Raw genomic sequence first — 12,564 nt, 5'->3', positions numbered from 1 at the left:
TAAAATTTCAATGGGTAACCGTATATGAATCTTGTTTTTCTGGGACAAATTTTTTGCTGTCCTGAGTTTTTTTAGCAATAATTGGCCACTTTGCATGCTTTTGGCATCATATTTGGTGACAATTAGATTTTTTGAACTTGAAATCCTCATTCCCCATATTTTTTCTGAGAAACTGGGGTCAGCCTGAACTTGTAAAACTGGAAGAGTATTTTCTTTCAGGATTTTCTATTCTAATAAAACCAAATTTCAGGACTTGTAGGGATTTTTCTATGAAGATACGAAAAATTGGAAGAATTTAATTTCTGACAGGATGTTTTTAATACGGCTGAAAAATTGGGAGGCTTCCAAGTAAATCGGAAGCATTGCCAACTGTATCAAGCATGTATCTGGTTTAATTTGTGGCCTCTCCCATTGGTAACCGAGTCAATTTGTCGCTGGGTCCATCCAATCGCTGAACCGCATTGTTTGAATCAGTTCAAAAGTCATTTGTAAGACTCAACAATTGCTACCTGTTATCAGCTTTTCTTTAAGCTCACATGAATCATATCTATCCTCGACTACTCTGGCTCTTCCTCTCTAAACAGATGTATGAGGTTGATGTCTGGGTGACTGAGTGGGTTGAGACCATAGGTCCCATTCTAAATATTGTTTGTCTTGATGGGTACTATCACCTCCCTAATTTTTTCTAAACAATTTACATCACCCTGTATATATTTTTCATTTTGTCTTTCATTAAAATTTTAAGCAGTTTCAAAGAATGTGCTTGGGCCTGGCTCCAACTCATGAATACAGTTGTGATTTCTACGACATACATGACTGTTAAGATGGCCAATCAAATTTGGTTTGCTTAATGCAGACCTGCCAACCTAACCAAGCAGATATTCTTATTACATTAGCAAGTATTTAGTAGATGAACTCTATGTAGAGAATCAAACAAAATGTGGAAAAAACAAAAGTAGATTACCGAAGTAATTGTTATGATTGATAAAACTGCTTAGTTATAGCTACAGAATAAACTTATTAAAGCATATAAATTTTTAAGGTCAAAATTCCATTTTCACAGTTTTGAAGCATTAAAAAAAAATATTGCATCAGAAGCCAATGTTGACAACATACCAATTTCAATTGCTTTCATTAAACATTCATAGGTTACTTTGACCAATTTCTTTCCAGCTTCATCAACATTTCCGACAAAAAGGGTTTCATTCAGATCTCCATGGAAACCTCGATGATATACAGTTATATCAACTGCAATAGAAAAAAAAAAATGTTAGAATTCAGTGAATTTCTGGTATCAGAAAACAAGAACATACATGCCAACTTTGGGATCAAGCCTCTCTGTAGCAGCAATGCTTGCCAACAGGATAGGGGAGAGGTGTGCAGCCACCAATTTTTTTTCCCCGTCTGTTTTTTTTAAAACATAGATTTATTTCCTTCTTAGAGATATCACATGAAATATTTTTTTTCTTTTGCATATTTTGTAACGTATCGTTAGATCCCCAGCGCAAAAGTCCCCCTTTGATTCAATCTGATCGGTGGTTTGGGTTATCAGAATATGTATAAATATTTACCTTTGTTTTCCTGAAGTTTGATCGCGATTGCGACAGAGTCATCTCGGTTGTTTTGTTGTCATTTTGGAGTAACGACTGTTTCAATTTAAAATATGTAGATTCTGCTGATATTTCGACTGTGACACATTTTTTTGTATCCTGAGACGTAAGGTACAGGTAATCCGCTTATGCCATGAAAGATACCGGTTCCTTAAAGTATAAATACTTGTTTCAAGTTGATTGCGATCTGCTCATTCTGATTGAAGCTAATATGAAGTGAATTTGCTAATTAATCATGCCGAGGTACTTTTACTGGCTGGTACTTCAAAAATTATGTTTACTTTGAGCTCTATTGCAGACCAAGTGGGGCGATCTTGTTGAGGACAATAGGGTCCTTTGCCTATGCCGGTTGTTACAGATTTCAAAGTAGACATGCCTATGGCGGTTGTTACAGATTTCAAAGTAGACATGCCTATGGCAGTTGTTACAGATTTCAAAGTAAACATGCCTATGGCAGCTGTCACAAATTTCAAAGTAGACATGCCTATGGCAGTTGTTACAGATTTCAAAGTTGGCAGGATGTCGGGTCGTAGTGATTGAGAACGTCAGATGACTGGATATAGGGTGATCCTCTACGACAACGCACTAATGCTTGTAGGTGACACAGTTTGCTGAAACTGCCATTGGATAACCATTCAGGAAGCTTGGTTGATTCATCTATGGCATAGCTTTGCGCCTATAATTGACGAACCGGTTTCTGAGGAAAGCTGATGATTTTGCACCGTCAATAAGAGGACTGAAATGCTTAACTTTATATCAAGAACTGTGGACTGTTGGACCTTTTTTGGGCGAGATTGGAAAAATGATTCATATTGTCAAGCGCACCTGTGAACTTAATCATTAACGTTAAAAATATTTAATTGTTAATAGTAGAAAAAAATAAATAGCTTTTGTTTTCATTTTGCTGTCTTGCAATTTGGATCCGATATGAATCCAGGAATGCAATATTCATCGTTACAATTTGCACTTGTAATAAAAAATTTTAGCTACTGCGCAGAATGATTCTTATTCATTAAATGTTTCGATCAAAAACAATAACTTTGCTTGAAACTATGGAAGAATATTTAATATAGGAAAAATAATTTACGAAACACCAACATGTGTTTCAGCACTCATGGGTGCCATTATCAAGGTGGAAAAACAAACATTCTGTCCTAACGAAAATCATGTTCAGAATAAGAGTGATGTGGTCCCAAGAGTGATGTGACTGTTTCCTTCACTTTAGTATTTTTATTCTCAGTTTTGACATTATAGTTGTTGCCTTATGTTGTTAGTGACATCATATGTCCTGCTTGATCCTTTCGAATATTCTTCAAATGGTTTTTCAAAATGAAAATGTGGTAGGGCAATTCTTTCTTTGTGAATTGCTATTTGTTCTCATGAGGTCAATTTTCTTCTATAGTAATGGTTCAATTCCATTTCATTAACAAATTCTTTCTTTCACAAGTAATCTTTGAAATTGTGGTCGGATTCTGAAACCTTGTCTAATCATTTGTTTCTATTAAATAATTTACCTTACTTAAAGGAAACGGTCCGACCCAATAATAGATTACATTTTTGAAGCGAAGCATAACATTTTGAGCTTCGACATTCATAAAAGTTATATCCTACATCAAGGATCTTCACCACGACTCGCTAAGCTCTTTGGTAATGTGTGCAGTATAGTCAGGTAGTCCCCAGACCTAACAAAAATGTTAAATGTGGCCTGTGCTGTAACAACGTGTGAAGGAATGTTGCTTTCCCTACATAACAATCACACTATGACTAATGCCCAAGTCTAACTAATAGGAGGAGGAAGGTCCTTACCTCTTTTACAAGATTTCCTGCTAGTAAAACATGATTTAAGAAAGAGAAAAGCAAAGAGGGTTCTCCCAATACCTCAGAAACACACCAAGAGACCTGCGATTAGTTTTGCAAAACCAAAATATAGCTAATGCCTTGTGCAACAACCCATGTGCTGACATAAACGAAATATAGACTGGAAATTAGATCTATTCCACAGGAGTTTCAGTGATGTTACATTTTTCGCTGTAGACATCATTCATTCAATATCAAATAAATAAGCAAAAGTTAACAAGAGTACATTAATATTTTGAAAATGAAATGAGTGTGCAAATGATAAGTGACTGACAGATGAGAAAAAACCAAGTTGAACCAACTCTATAGTATAGTGTGTTATATTTTGTGTTACTGTATAGAGTCTATAAAGTAACACAAAATCTTGGAAAGCCATGAGAGCATGCACCATGACTCGAAACTAAAAAGAGAAAGGGTGAGTGATACAACAGCTATTTCGATGCTTACTGTATGGCCATACAATTGCAGAGACAAAAGAGGGAATTATCAATTATAGCAGCATAATTGTGTAGTAAGGTTTTTGCTACAATACACAGGGGTGGGAAGTGACCAAGTCCATTTCGGAGCACTTTGGAGCAGCAACATTCAGGATTTGGAGCAGTTTTGGAGCAGCAAAATATGGGATTCGGAGCAGATATTTATAAATTGGAGCAGTGAACTTAACAAGAATATTTTCGTTAACCCTCAACCCTTTTCGAAATAAAACTGCAATATTTTTTGTTATCAAACATCTTTTCGTCAGCTTGATTTTTGTTTTTGGTGTTTTAGGTTTTTGACACCTTTTTTGAAAGAGCGGCTGTCATAAAATTTTTTGCACCCGTCTATTTATGATGATTTTTGCTTACTGAGGGCACTATTTGCTGCCTTGAACAGCAGCACTTCAAATGAGCTAAAAAAATTTTATAAGTTTTAAATTTTTTTATACTTGGAAAGAAATTGTTGCAAATTGGGAGAGAATTTCGGAAGAATCAACCCGATGTTTGGCGATTCAGCACTCATTATCTGGCGAGATTGGCGATCTGATACTCGCTATTTGGCGAGATTGGCGATTTAACGCTCGTTATTCGGCAAAGTTTCTAAACTAACATTCGTAATTCGGCGAACATGCGCTTTTTACTCCCGGAATGAAATTTTTTTCACGAAACATCGGGATTTAACACAATGACAATCGACTACAGGAATTTCTGCTGCTTCCAGTGACGACTTTTTTTTTAAACGGAAACACTCGAATTTGCACTTTAAATCTGAAAGGCATTGCAAACCATCTTTCAGTTCCACGATCACGGACAATATCGGGGTTTCGCGATGGAAAGCCCGATAAGGGGCCGATAGTTTAAGGCAATAGTTTAAATATAGTGGAATAAAACACGCTCTTCTCGTAAAGGAACGTTTCGTGGCTAGCAGGAAGAAAAATTTTTTGGCGTCATTTCCGAAATTCCGGGCATACTGAAGCAAAATTCGCTATTTGGCGCAGAAAAATGCGAAAATACGCTATTGGAGCAGGATGGCGCAATATATTAGTTTTGGCGCAGTGCGGCGCAATTGGCGGAGAGTTCCCACCCCTGCAATACACAGCATTTGTAGATTGGATCAGAAAGAACATGAAAAAGAATAACAACGATTTTAGTAAGAAAAACTGAGTTATTTTTCTTTAAAAGTGGTGGTCGCAAATGTTATTCATTGCAAGCAATCATATTAACATATGCTATGAATCCAAGAGACATGCAAAAAGCTTTGTTATATCGTATTTGTTATAAATAGGTCTCAACTGCAATTTATATGAGAAATGTGTTAAATCTGTAATCAGTGCCAGAATTGAAAAAAAAAGTTATTTTATAACACAAGAAAAATCTAAAATAGCTCATGTAATTAATTATAAGCAAAAGGGTTAAATCAGAAGTGAAATATTACTATCGTTCAATTACTATTCAGTAAGTCTCCATCCTCTAAAGGCCTCAGATCTGGAATACCATGGCATATAACTTCGTTCAATGACCTATAAGTTGAAAAGACGCTTAATGAGTAAGGAGGGATTTATGCACATACTTTGCCATATTGCAATACAATTACAAAAGACAAATTATAATGGGTATAATACATAATAAGAGATATGTTCAAAAAGGTATCTGACCATGATTGTAGTGTTGATATGGAGAAGCATATAACCGCAAAAAAAAAAAAAAAAAAAAAAAAAAAAAAAATCAAAAATTATTTTTTTTACATGTAAGATAGCACTAACCCATATATCAATAGCATGGTAAAGCAAAGGAGTCGTTAAAAGAAATAGTTTAGTTTCTGCAGTTCTCAAAATTCTGAATCTGGAAAAAATAGACCCTTTACAAAATACAAATTAATGAAACCATAAATTTGGCATTTCATTTCTTGTGTTATTAACTAGATTCCGCTTCCCACTAAAATTACTTATTTTTAACAAAATTAAGGTCCCTTTTCACAAAAACACACAAAAATGTCTGGACAGACCACTGCTTTGACACAAAGACTTTGCCTTGTTTCGTAAAATTTGATTTTTGTGACTTACATACTCTCCATGTCAATGCTGCAATTTTTAGTGTGCGAACAGCAAGCTATTTTTTTGTAAGGAGTCATAAGGTGCGTCCCAAAACGAAGAGCAACCTGTATTTTTTGGTTTTTTTCTGAACATAAATTTATCCTTACAAGAGCTGCAATATAACACCCATACCTAGCTTGTATTAAATCTTTCTCAGAAATTTTTTTTTTTTTTTTGAAATTTCAAAGGATAAAAAAATTATTGAATATTCTCTCTTAAAGAGTATCCAAAAATGATAGGGCCAGCTAGGTTTATTGTGCCTTCATGTAAATTTTGCAGCGTTTGTGCATAGGGTCTTCGCTACTGTACCGGAGGGGAAAAAAATCTTTATTGTATCACAACTATGTAGTTTTTTGTTTCGAATTTAATTCCCAGTTTTTCACAATGGGTGGAGGAAAGTCTTTAACAGCTAGAGAATGAAACAAAATTGACAAATTGCATTAGAATAAGTCATCGTTTCAAGCGATTGCTAATTCAATTTCCCGATCCAGAGCAGTAGTTTTCACTTATTTGAAACTAAAGAGACTGTATGGCACCAGAAAGACTAAAGGTTGTCCTTCTGTGTTGAAGAAACAGCAGAAAAGTGTGATTCTATGCAAAGGAATTAACTCTTCCATAAGTTTAAGGAAAATAGCATCTTTTTCTGGCATGAATATATCTAAATCTACAGTTCATCATGCTCTTCAGCATTGCAAATACATCTGACATCGCATAATGCTTGCTCGTCCGAAACTTAACGAGCATCATAAACAGGAAAGACTTTGTTGGGCGTAATATCTTGGACTTCCAAGTGGTATAACATCATTTAAGGTGATGAAAAAAGTTTAATCTGGATGGTCCAGATGGCTGGAAATATTATTGGCATAATATCAGAAAGGAAGAACTAAGGTACCTTAAGTGTGAACAAGGAATAACTGTGAAGTTAGCAAAAATAAAAAAAAAAAAATCACTAAGCTAACACTCACAAAGCCATCAGTTAGACAAAAGGATCAAAACTTACGTGCAGCACGATTTCGGGAAGTTATAGTAGTTCAGTGGAGACGGGTAACATTCCCTTTCTAGCGATGCCTGAAATGTAAAAAATGAATAATAAATCCCTATTTGATTGGGATGGCATACACAGTTACACTTCAAACACAATGAAATTAAATTTTTTCATTGCAGTTAAGTGATTAAATGAATCATATAAACATGATGTAAGAATGCTAAAAAAACATTGCGCAGTCATAGTCTAGAGCAGTGATTCCCAACGTGGGCGATGGAAGCTACGGGTATAACATAGGGTCCTATGGGTTATATTCCGCTGGGGGGCGATGGGACAAAAAAGGTTGGGAAACTATGGTCTAGAGGTTGGAGCAAAACAAGACATTTGGTCTACATCATGTGAACTAGTATTCACTCTGTTGACAGTCACCATCACTACAAAAGCAGAATTTATTCATTTGGTGAGTAAATGAAAGATTAAATTTACAAAAAAAGCCTCTCAATAGTTAATATCGGCAGGCATTGCATTTGTACAGCAATCATTCATCCTGTACTGAATTGGACAGACTCATTTTCAGCTTTGAAGACATCTTTTTGGTGCAATTTTAACCTTGATTGTGGCAATCATGGATAATTCAGAGCACTATTGGGCAATAACTGACAATTACTTATGCTGATTGGCAATGTGCTGTTTCTATGTTGAAAAAACTCAGTTCCAGCGAGTGAAATTTTTTTATGCAACAAGCAATTTTTAGTTTGGCTAACAATAAAAAAAAATTGTCTGATAAGCCTGTGGTTCTCAACCATGGGCCTGCATGGCTCCCTTGTGTGATCCACGAATATTCTAAAGAAAGCCATGGGAGAAAATCAAGTGGAAGGAGAGCCACAATAAGTAGTTAAGTGGGGCCACAGAGCTTTGAAAAAAATTCAGATCTGAAGAAATGAAGCTTTCAAGTAGAATATTGTGTAAAATCCAGCAGAAATGCATAGGCCTACCTGAGCATAGCCTGATGAGAACAGGGGCCTTCGGAAGAAATCCATTTCTCCCGGGTGGTTTTTCTATGCTTTGAAGGAACTGTTCAATCCTAGCCACGGGTGACACTTGGACGAAAATATTGCACAAAAAGGTGATGCCCTATTATTTCATGTTGTTAAATGCAATTCCCAAACAGTTCTGAAGGAATCAAAATTATTTAGAGAAATTTTGTTGATAATTTCAGCAATCAAATTAAAACCAAAGAATCATGTTGAAAATGTGTCACGTGTGAAAGAAACTTGCACTATGAAAACATTTTATTGCATCATCAATAAAGCTTGTATACCTCATGCACAATTCGATCAATCTCATCAGTTGTTACGCCCACAGCAACCGCTTTAGCTGCTTCATCTAGCACCTCTCTTGCCAACTTTGAAAGAGAAAGAAAAACAATTTTTTTATATTGCATCAAATATATTCAATAAATTGCTTCAAAATCGGAATTCAGACAAATCGATATTCTTTCTCAATAAAAATAGAATCATCAACATGATGGTTCATTTCCATTGCTCACAATTGGCAAAACATTGATTACAAGAAAGTGTAGAAAACCTATGTGTAGGGTTTGGTTTTTGACATCAAAAACTGGTTTAAACTGTTTTCAAAAACCTAAATGAATGCAATAGGTATATAACATGATGAAAAATGCACCTTTTCACAATCTTTCATTTTCTTAAACATCAACTTATTATAATTAAAAGAAAATATCATTTATAATTTGCAATTTAGAATTTTTTGGAATAAAATGAGTCTATAGAACATGTAAAATATAATTTTATAGTTTATTTTATCTAAACTACTGATTACCAGTGTTCAATGTACTAAGCAAAATAAAGCTGTTTTTTAAAAATGTGTGAGATAAGGGAGCAGAAGAGAGGGTCAGGTTTTCAACCTCAGAAACCAACTCAGTACTGAAACAATCAAAAACTTATTTTCAATATGTTGTCAAATAGTTTTTAATGTTAAAAAAGTAAACACTTACTTTTATACAGATCAAAGTGTTTTTAATTGAATTATAATTACTAAGAAAAATATCTATGATATTTTAAATTTTCTGATCTGCCCAAAATTTTACTCCATATATAGAAATTCTCGCAAAAAATCTGCAAATACACTACTCAGGTTGAACAAATCCCGATTTATCTTCAATCAAAGCAGAGCTGGCAGGTCTTGATGTCCAAAGCATTGTTTTGCATGTTTAGATATAGTTTCAATTGGAAAAACATCACATTATAAATGCTCTAGTAAATATACCATAACTCAGTCATTCTTACTTTTGTACTAAGAATACGTTACAGGAGTTGCTAAAGCATCACATACAAGCCAACCCTGCAAAACTGAAGAACATTTTAGTCCTACAATTTAGTATTTCGATTGCTAGATATATTCTAATGTTCTGGTGGGGGATGGAATGGTCCTGGGGGAGCAATAGAGTATAACATAGGATCCTATGGGTCTACTCGAGTTATGGAGCAATGGGAAAAAAATTTCTGAAGGAGGAAGCAATGGAACAAAAAATTTGGGAAGCTATGATCAAGATAATTTAATAACAGCAATCAACATTACATATATGGCGTAAAAGAACTTTTTAAACAATTATCTGCAATAAAAAGTTTCTATCTATACACATGTATAAGCAGTTGAAGAAATTTTGTAAGGTCAAGAATCATCTTCCATTGAAGAATATCAAATCCATATATGGAAATGTCGTTCCATAGTTTTCCCTTCAGCATATATGCTATGCTTTATTCAAATTATATATTTAAAAAAAACAAAGAACATAGAATTGTCCAAAATAATTCTGTAGGGAGTAGAAAATTATTTTACAATCATATTAAGCATGCATTCTCCGTATAACAGTCCTTTACACATCACATGTAATTAACGTGTGTATTTCCAATGGGAATTTTAAAAATTCAAAAGGAATATTTGAGGTTTTTGATGTGACAGTTTAAACTGTCAACAACCTGCCAACCCTGTCTATGTGTCTCTGCAAGTCAGATCTGAATCAGATTGAGAATTTATGGAACAAAGTTTTAACACTTATTCAAATTCCTCAACATACTGCTACGTTCCTTGAAGAAATTTTAATAGACAATCACCTTCAAAGCCGTTGTGATCTGAGTGAAAGCTACACAAACATGCTACTAACCAAATGTGTATAATGAATTGTCCACTTGGCGCATTTGAAAAAGCGAATTTAGATATTGTCAAAATAAGCACACAAATATAAAATGCATCGATTTATCACAAGTGAAAAGAATGGCAAGAACGATACCTTTTAATTTTTAAAAAAGTTTTATAATTTATATCCAGCTTCAAAATGTTGATACCATTCAAAATACAGCCATATACTGTATGATTGATACATCCATTTCCATAGGTTACCTCGATCAGTTCAATAGTTTTTGACAAGCGAATGCCCATTGCCAATCAAAATTTTATAGCAGCCCTCTGTCTATATCCAAAAAAGTCAAAGCGCAGAAAAAAATAAAAATGGCGGGATGCCTGGATGACACTTCATAATATATACACAACCAATATACCCATAAAATATACTCTCCGGCAACTTCTTGTATAGCTTTTGCACAATTAGATATTCTCGAAGCTTAAAATATAAAACTCTGCATAATATAACATCAGGAGTGGTTAACTTTTTCCTAAGCCGTGGAACAATGAAGAATATTTTGGAAGAACAATGCTCGGTGAGCATTCTCTCCATTCCTGCAAAATATTGTAAGGCTGTCCTCTCATTTTCATAAAATTGTCCAGTTTGTGTTACTCTTTTGAGTTCTAAATTGTTCTTATTTTTGGGTCATAAATTTGATTATTGCAATGCAAGATTGTGTATGTATGTGTATTGATGGAAGTTTGTATTACCTTACACCATGTTGGGCATAGACAGAAGAACCTGTGGACTAAGGGTGCATGGTATCCCAATAAACTTTGTAATAAGAAGGCTTAGGGCCCCTACCAAAGAATTTATGGATATACAATGCATGTTCCTCATGTGAAGGATCCAGAATCTCATACACATGGGATGTCCAAATGCCCAGAGATGGAAAACATTAAAAAAAAAAAAAAAAACAGAATAGAAAGTCATCCCATAATTATTTTAAGAGCACCTACCATACTAGATATAGGTTCGGCAGCCTACAAGACCAACATAAGAAAAGGATTGTTCAAAAGTTGAAAAGAATTTTCTTTGATTGAAAAATTGAATAGAATTTACTTAATTTTTTCAAAAGCGTTCATGTGTGACTTCTGATATCATGGCGTGCCACGGGTTGGACACCCCTGTATTAAATTCATTAAGAAAAGAAAATAGTAAATTATGGAAAAAAATTCACCTTAGAAGCCAATCTCACTCCTTCAATTTCTTCTTCATCTAGCACTTTTATAACCGATGATCCTTTCACGAACTGCTCACATGCAGACACACCTTATGTGATAAGTATACAAGAATGAAAAAGTTTAAGACCAAAGTCACAAGAAAAAGGATTCTCGATAATCTCTGTATTCATATACAGTAAAAGTCAGTTACAATGAGAGCCCATAATCAAAAGGAAAATGGTGGTTGTAATGGCATTCACTTGATGAACGAATGCCAATTTCACCATTTTTTCAGGAAATAAAATATACTTGACTCATGATGGAGGTGAAATAGACTAGCCCAAGTGGAACATGAAACACCCTACCAACCCTGTTCTATGTACCAAATTATCTATCGTAACTCAGGTGGAGTAAAAATGTGTCAGTAATGTGGGAAAAAATATGTAAAGTCTGAAAAACCAGAATTTGTTTAGTTTCTGCAAGACCTATAAGCAAACTAAGCACATATTTAGAAAGAGCAGAAAAAATCCTAAAGCCACACCATTTTTATTAGAACATCTGATTTGATGGTGAGCTACAAGCGCTGAAAGATTACGGAAGTTCAAAATCGAATTATCACCAAAATTTTAAATCTCAAATTCTGCAAACACCCTTTTAACTACAATCGGTCAAATTTACAACAACAAAAAAAAAACTTGTCCATTGTACCAGCTTTCAAAGAGCCTTCAATAAACCATATCTGTGCAATACATATATCTACGCAATACATCACTGAAATCATTGTCATACATATTTTAATAGATTTCGGCATCAATTCGATTTTGCACAATTTTGTCAATCTCTCAGCATTTGTAGGTTGCCGATTTAATCCCAATATCCTGACCGGGAGCATCACCTAATAGGATTTTTTGCAAAATCAAATTGTCAAAAAAATCTGCAACCGGCAATTGCGAATTTTCATCAATTATTATCTTTGATGAACATGGATTTCAGTGATGCATTGCGAGCAAAAGGATAAATTTCTCCTGAACACCGATACGATTCATTGTGGGCTCTTTCGAAAGATGGTGGAATAGACAAGTTTTTGGTAAATTTGACTGGTTGTAGCTGTAGAAGGGTGTTTGGGAAATCACCTTCAAAAAATTATCAAACATTTTGACAACAATTCGACTCGG

At 34.5% G+C, this 12,564-nt stretch overlaps 1 protein-coding gene across 2 annotated transcripts in view; it reads right to left on the bottom strand.

The window, feature by feature from the left end:
- Window positions 1-12,564, bottom strand: part of LOC149085708 (methionine aminopeptidase 1) — a 67,210-nt gene that overhangs the window by 22,727 nt on the left and 31,919 nt on the right. For both annotated transcript variants that reach the window (XM_089232090.1, XM_089232091.1), the window contains 5 exons: window positions 11,407-11,498; window positions 8,343-8,426; window positions 7,037-7,104; window positions 5,393-5,463; window positions 1,117-1,248 (listed from right to left, as the gene is read on the bottom strand). In XM_089232090.1, coding sequence (XP_089088216.1) covers window positions 1,117-1,248; window positions 5,393-5,463; window positions 7,037-7,104; window positions 8,343-8,426; window positions 11,407-11,498 — 447 coding nt within the window. The remainder of the gene's footprint in view (window positions 1-1,116; window positions 1,249-5,392; window positions 5,464-7,036; window positions 7,105-8,342; window positions 8,427-11,406; window positions 11,499-12,564) is intronic.

This window comes from Pholcus phalangioides, unplaced genomic scaffold (genome assembly GCF_987345545.1).
Source record: "Pholcus phalangioides strain wild (caught in Gottingen) unplaced genomic scaffold, Ppha-v1.0 ptg000005l_1, whole genome shotgun sequence".
NCBI classification, from domain to species: domain Eukaryota; kingdom Metazoa; phylum Arthropoda; class Arachnida; order Araneae; family Pholcidae; genus Pholcus; species Pholcus phalangioides.
The sequence above is the reverse complement of the archived record's forward strand: the minus strand, read 5'-3'. Positions and strand labels throughout refer to the sequence as shown.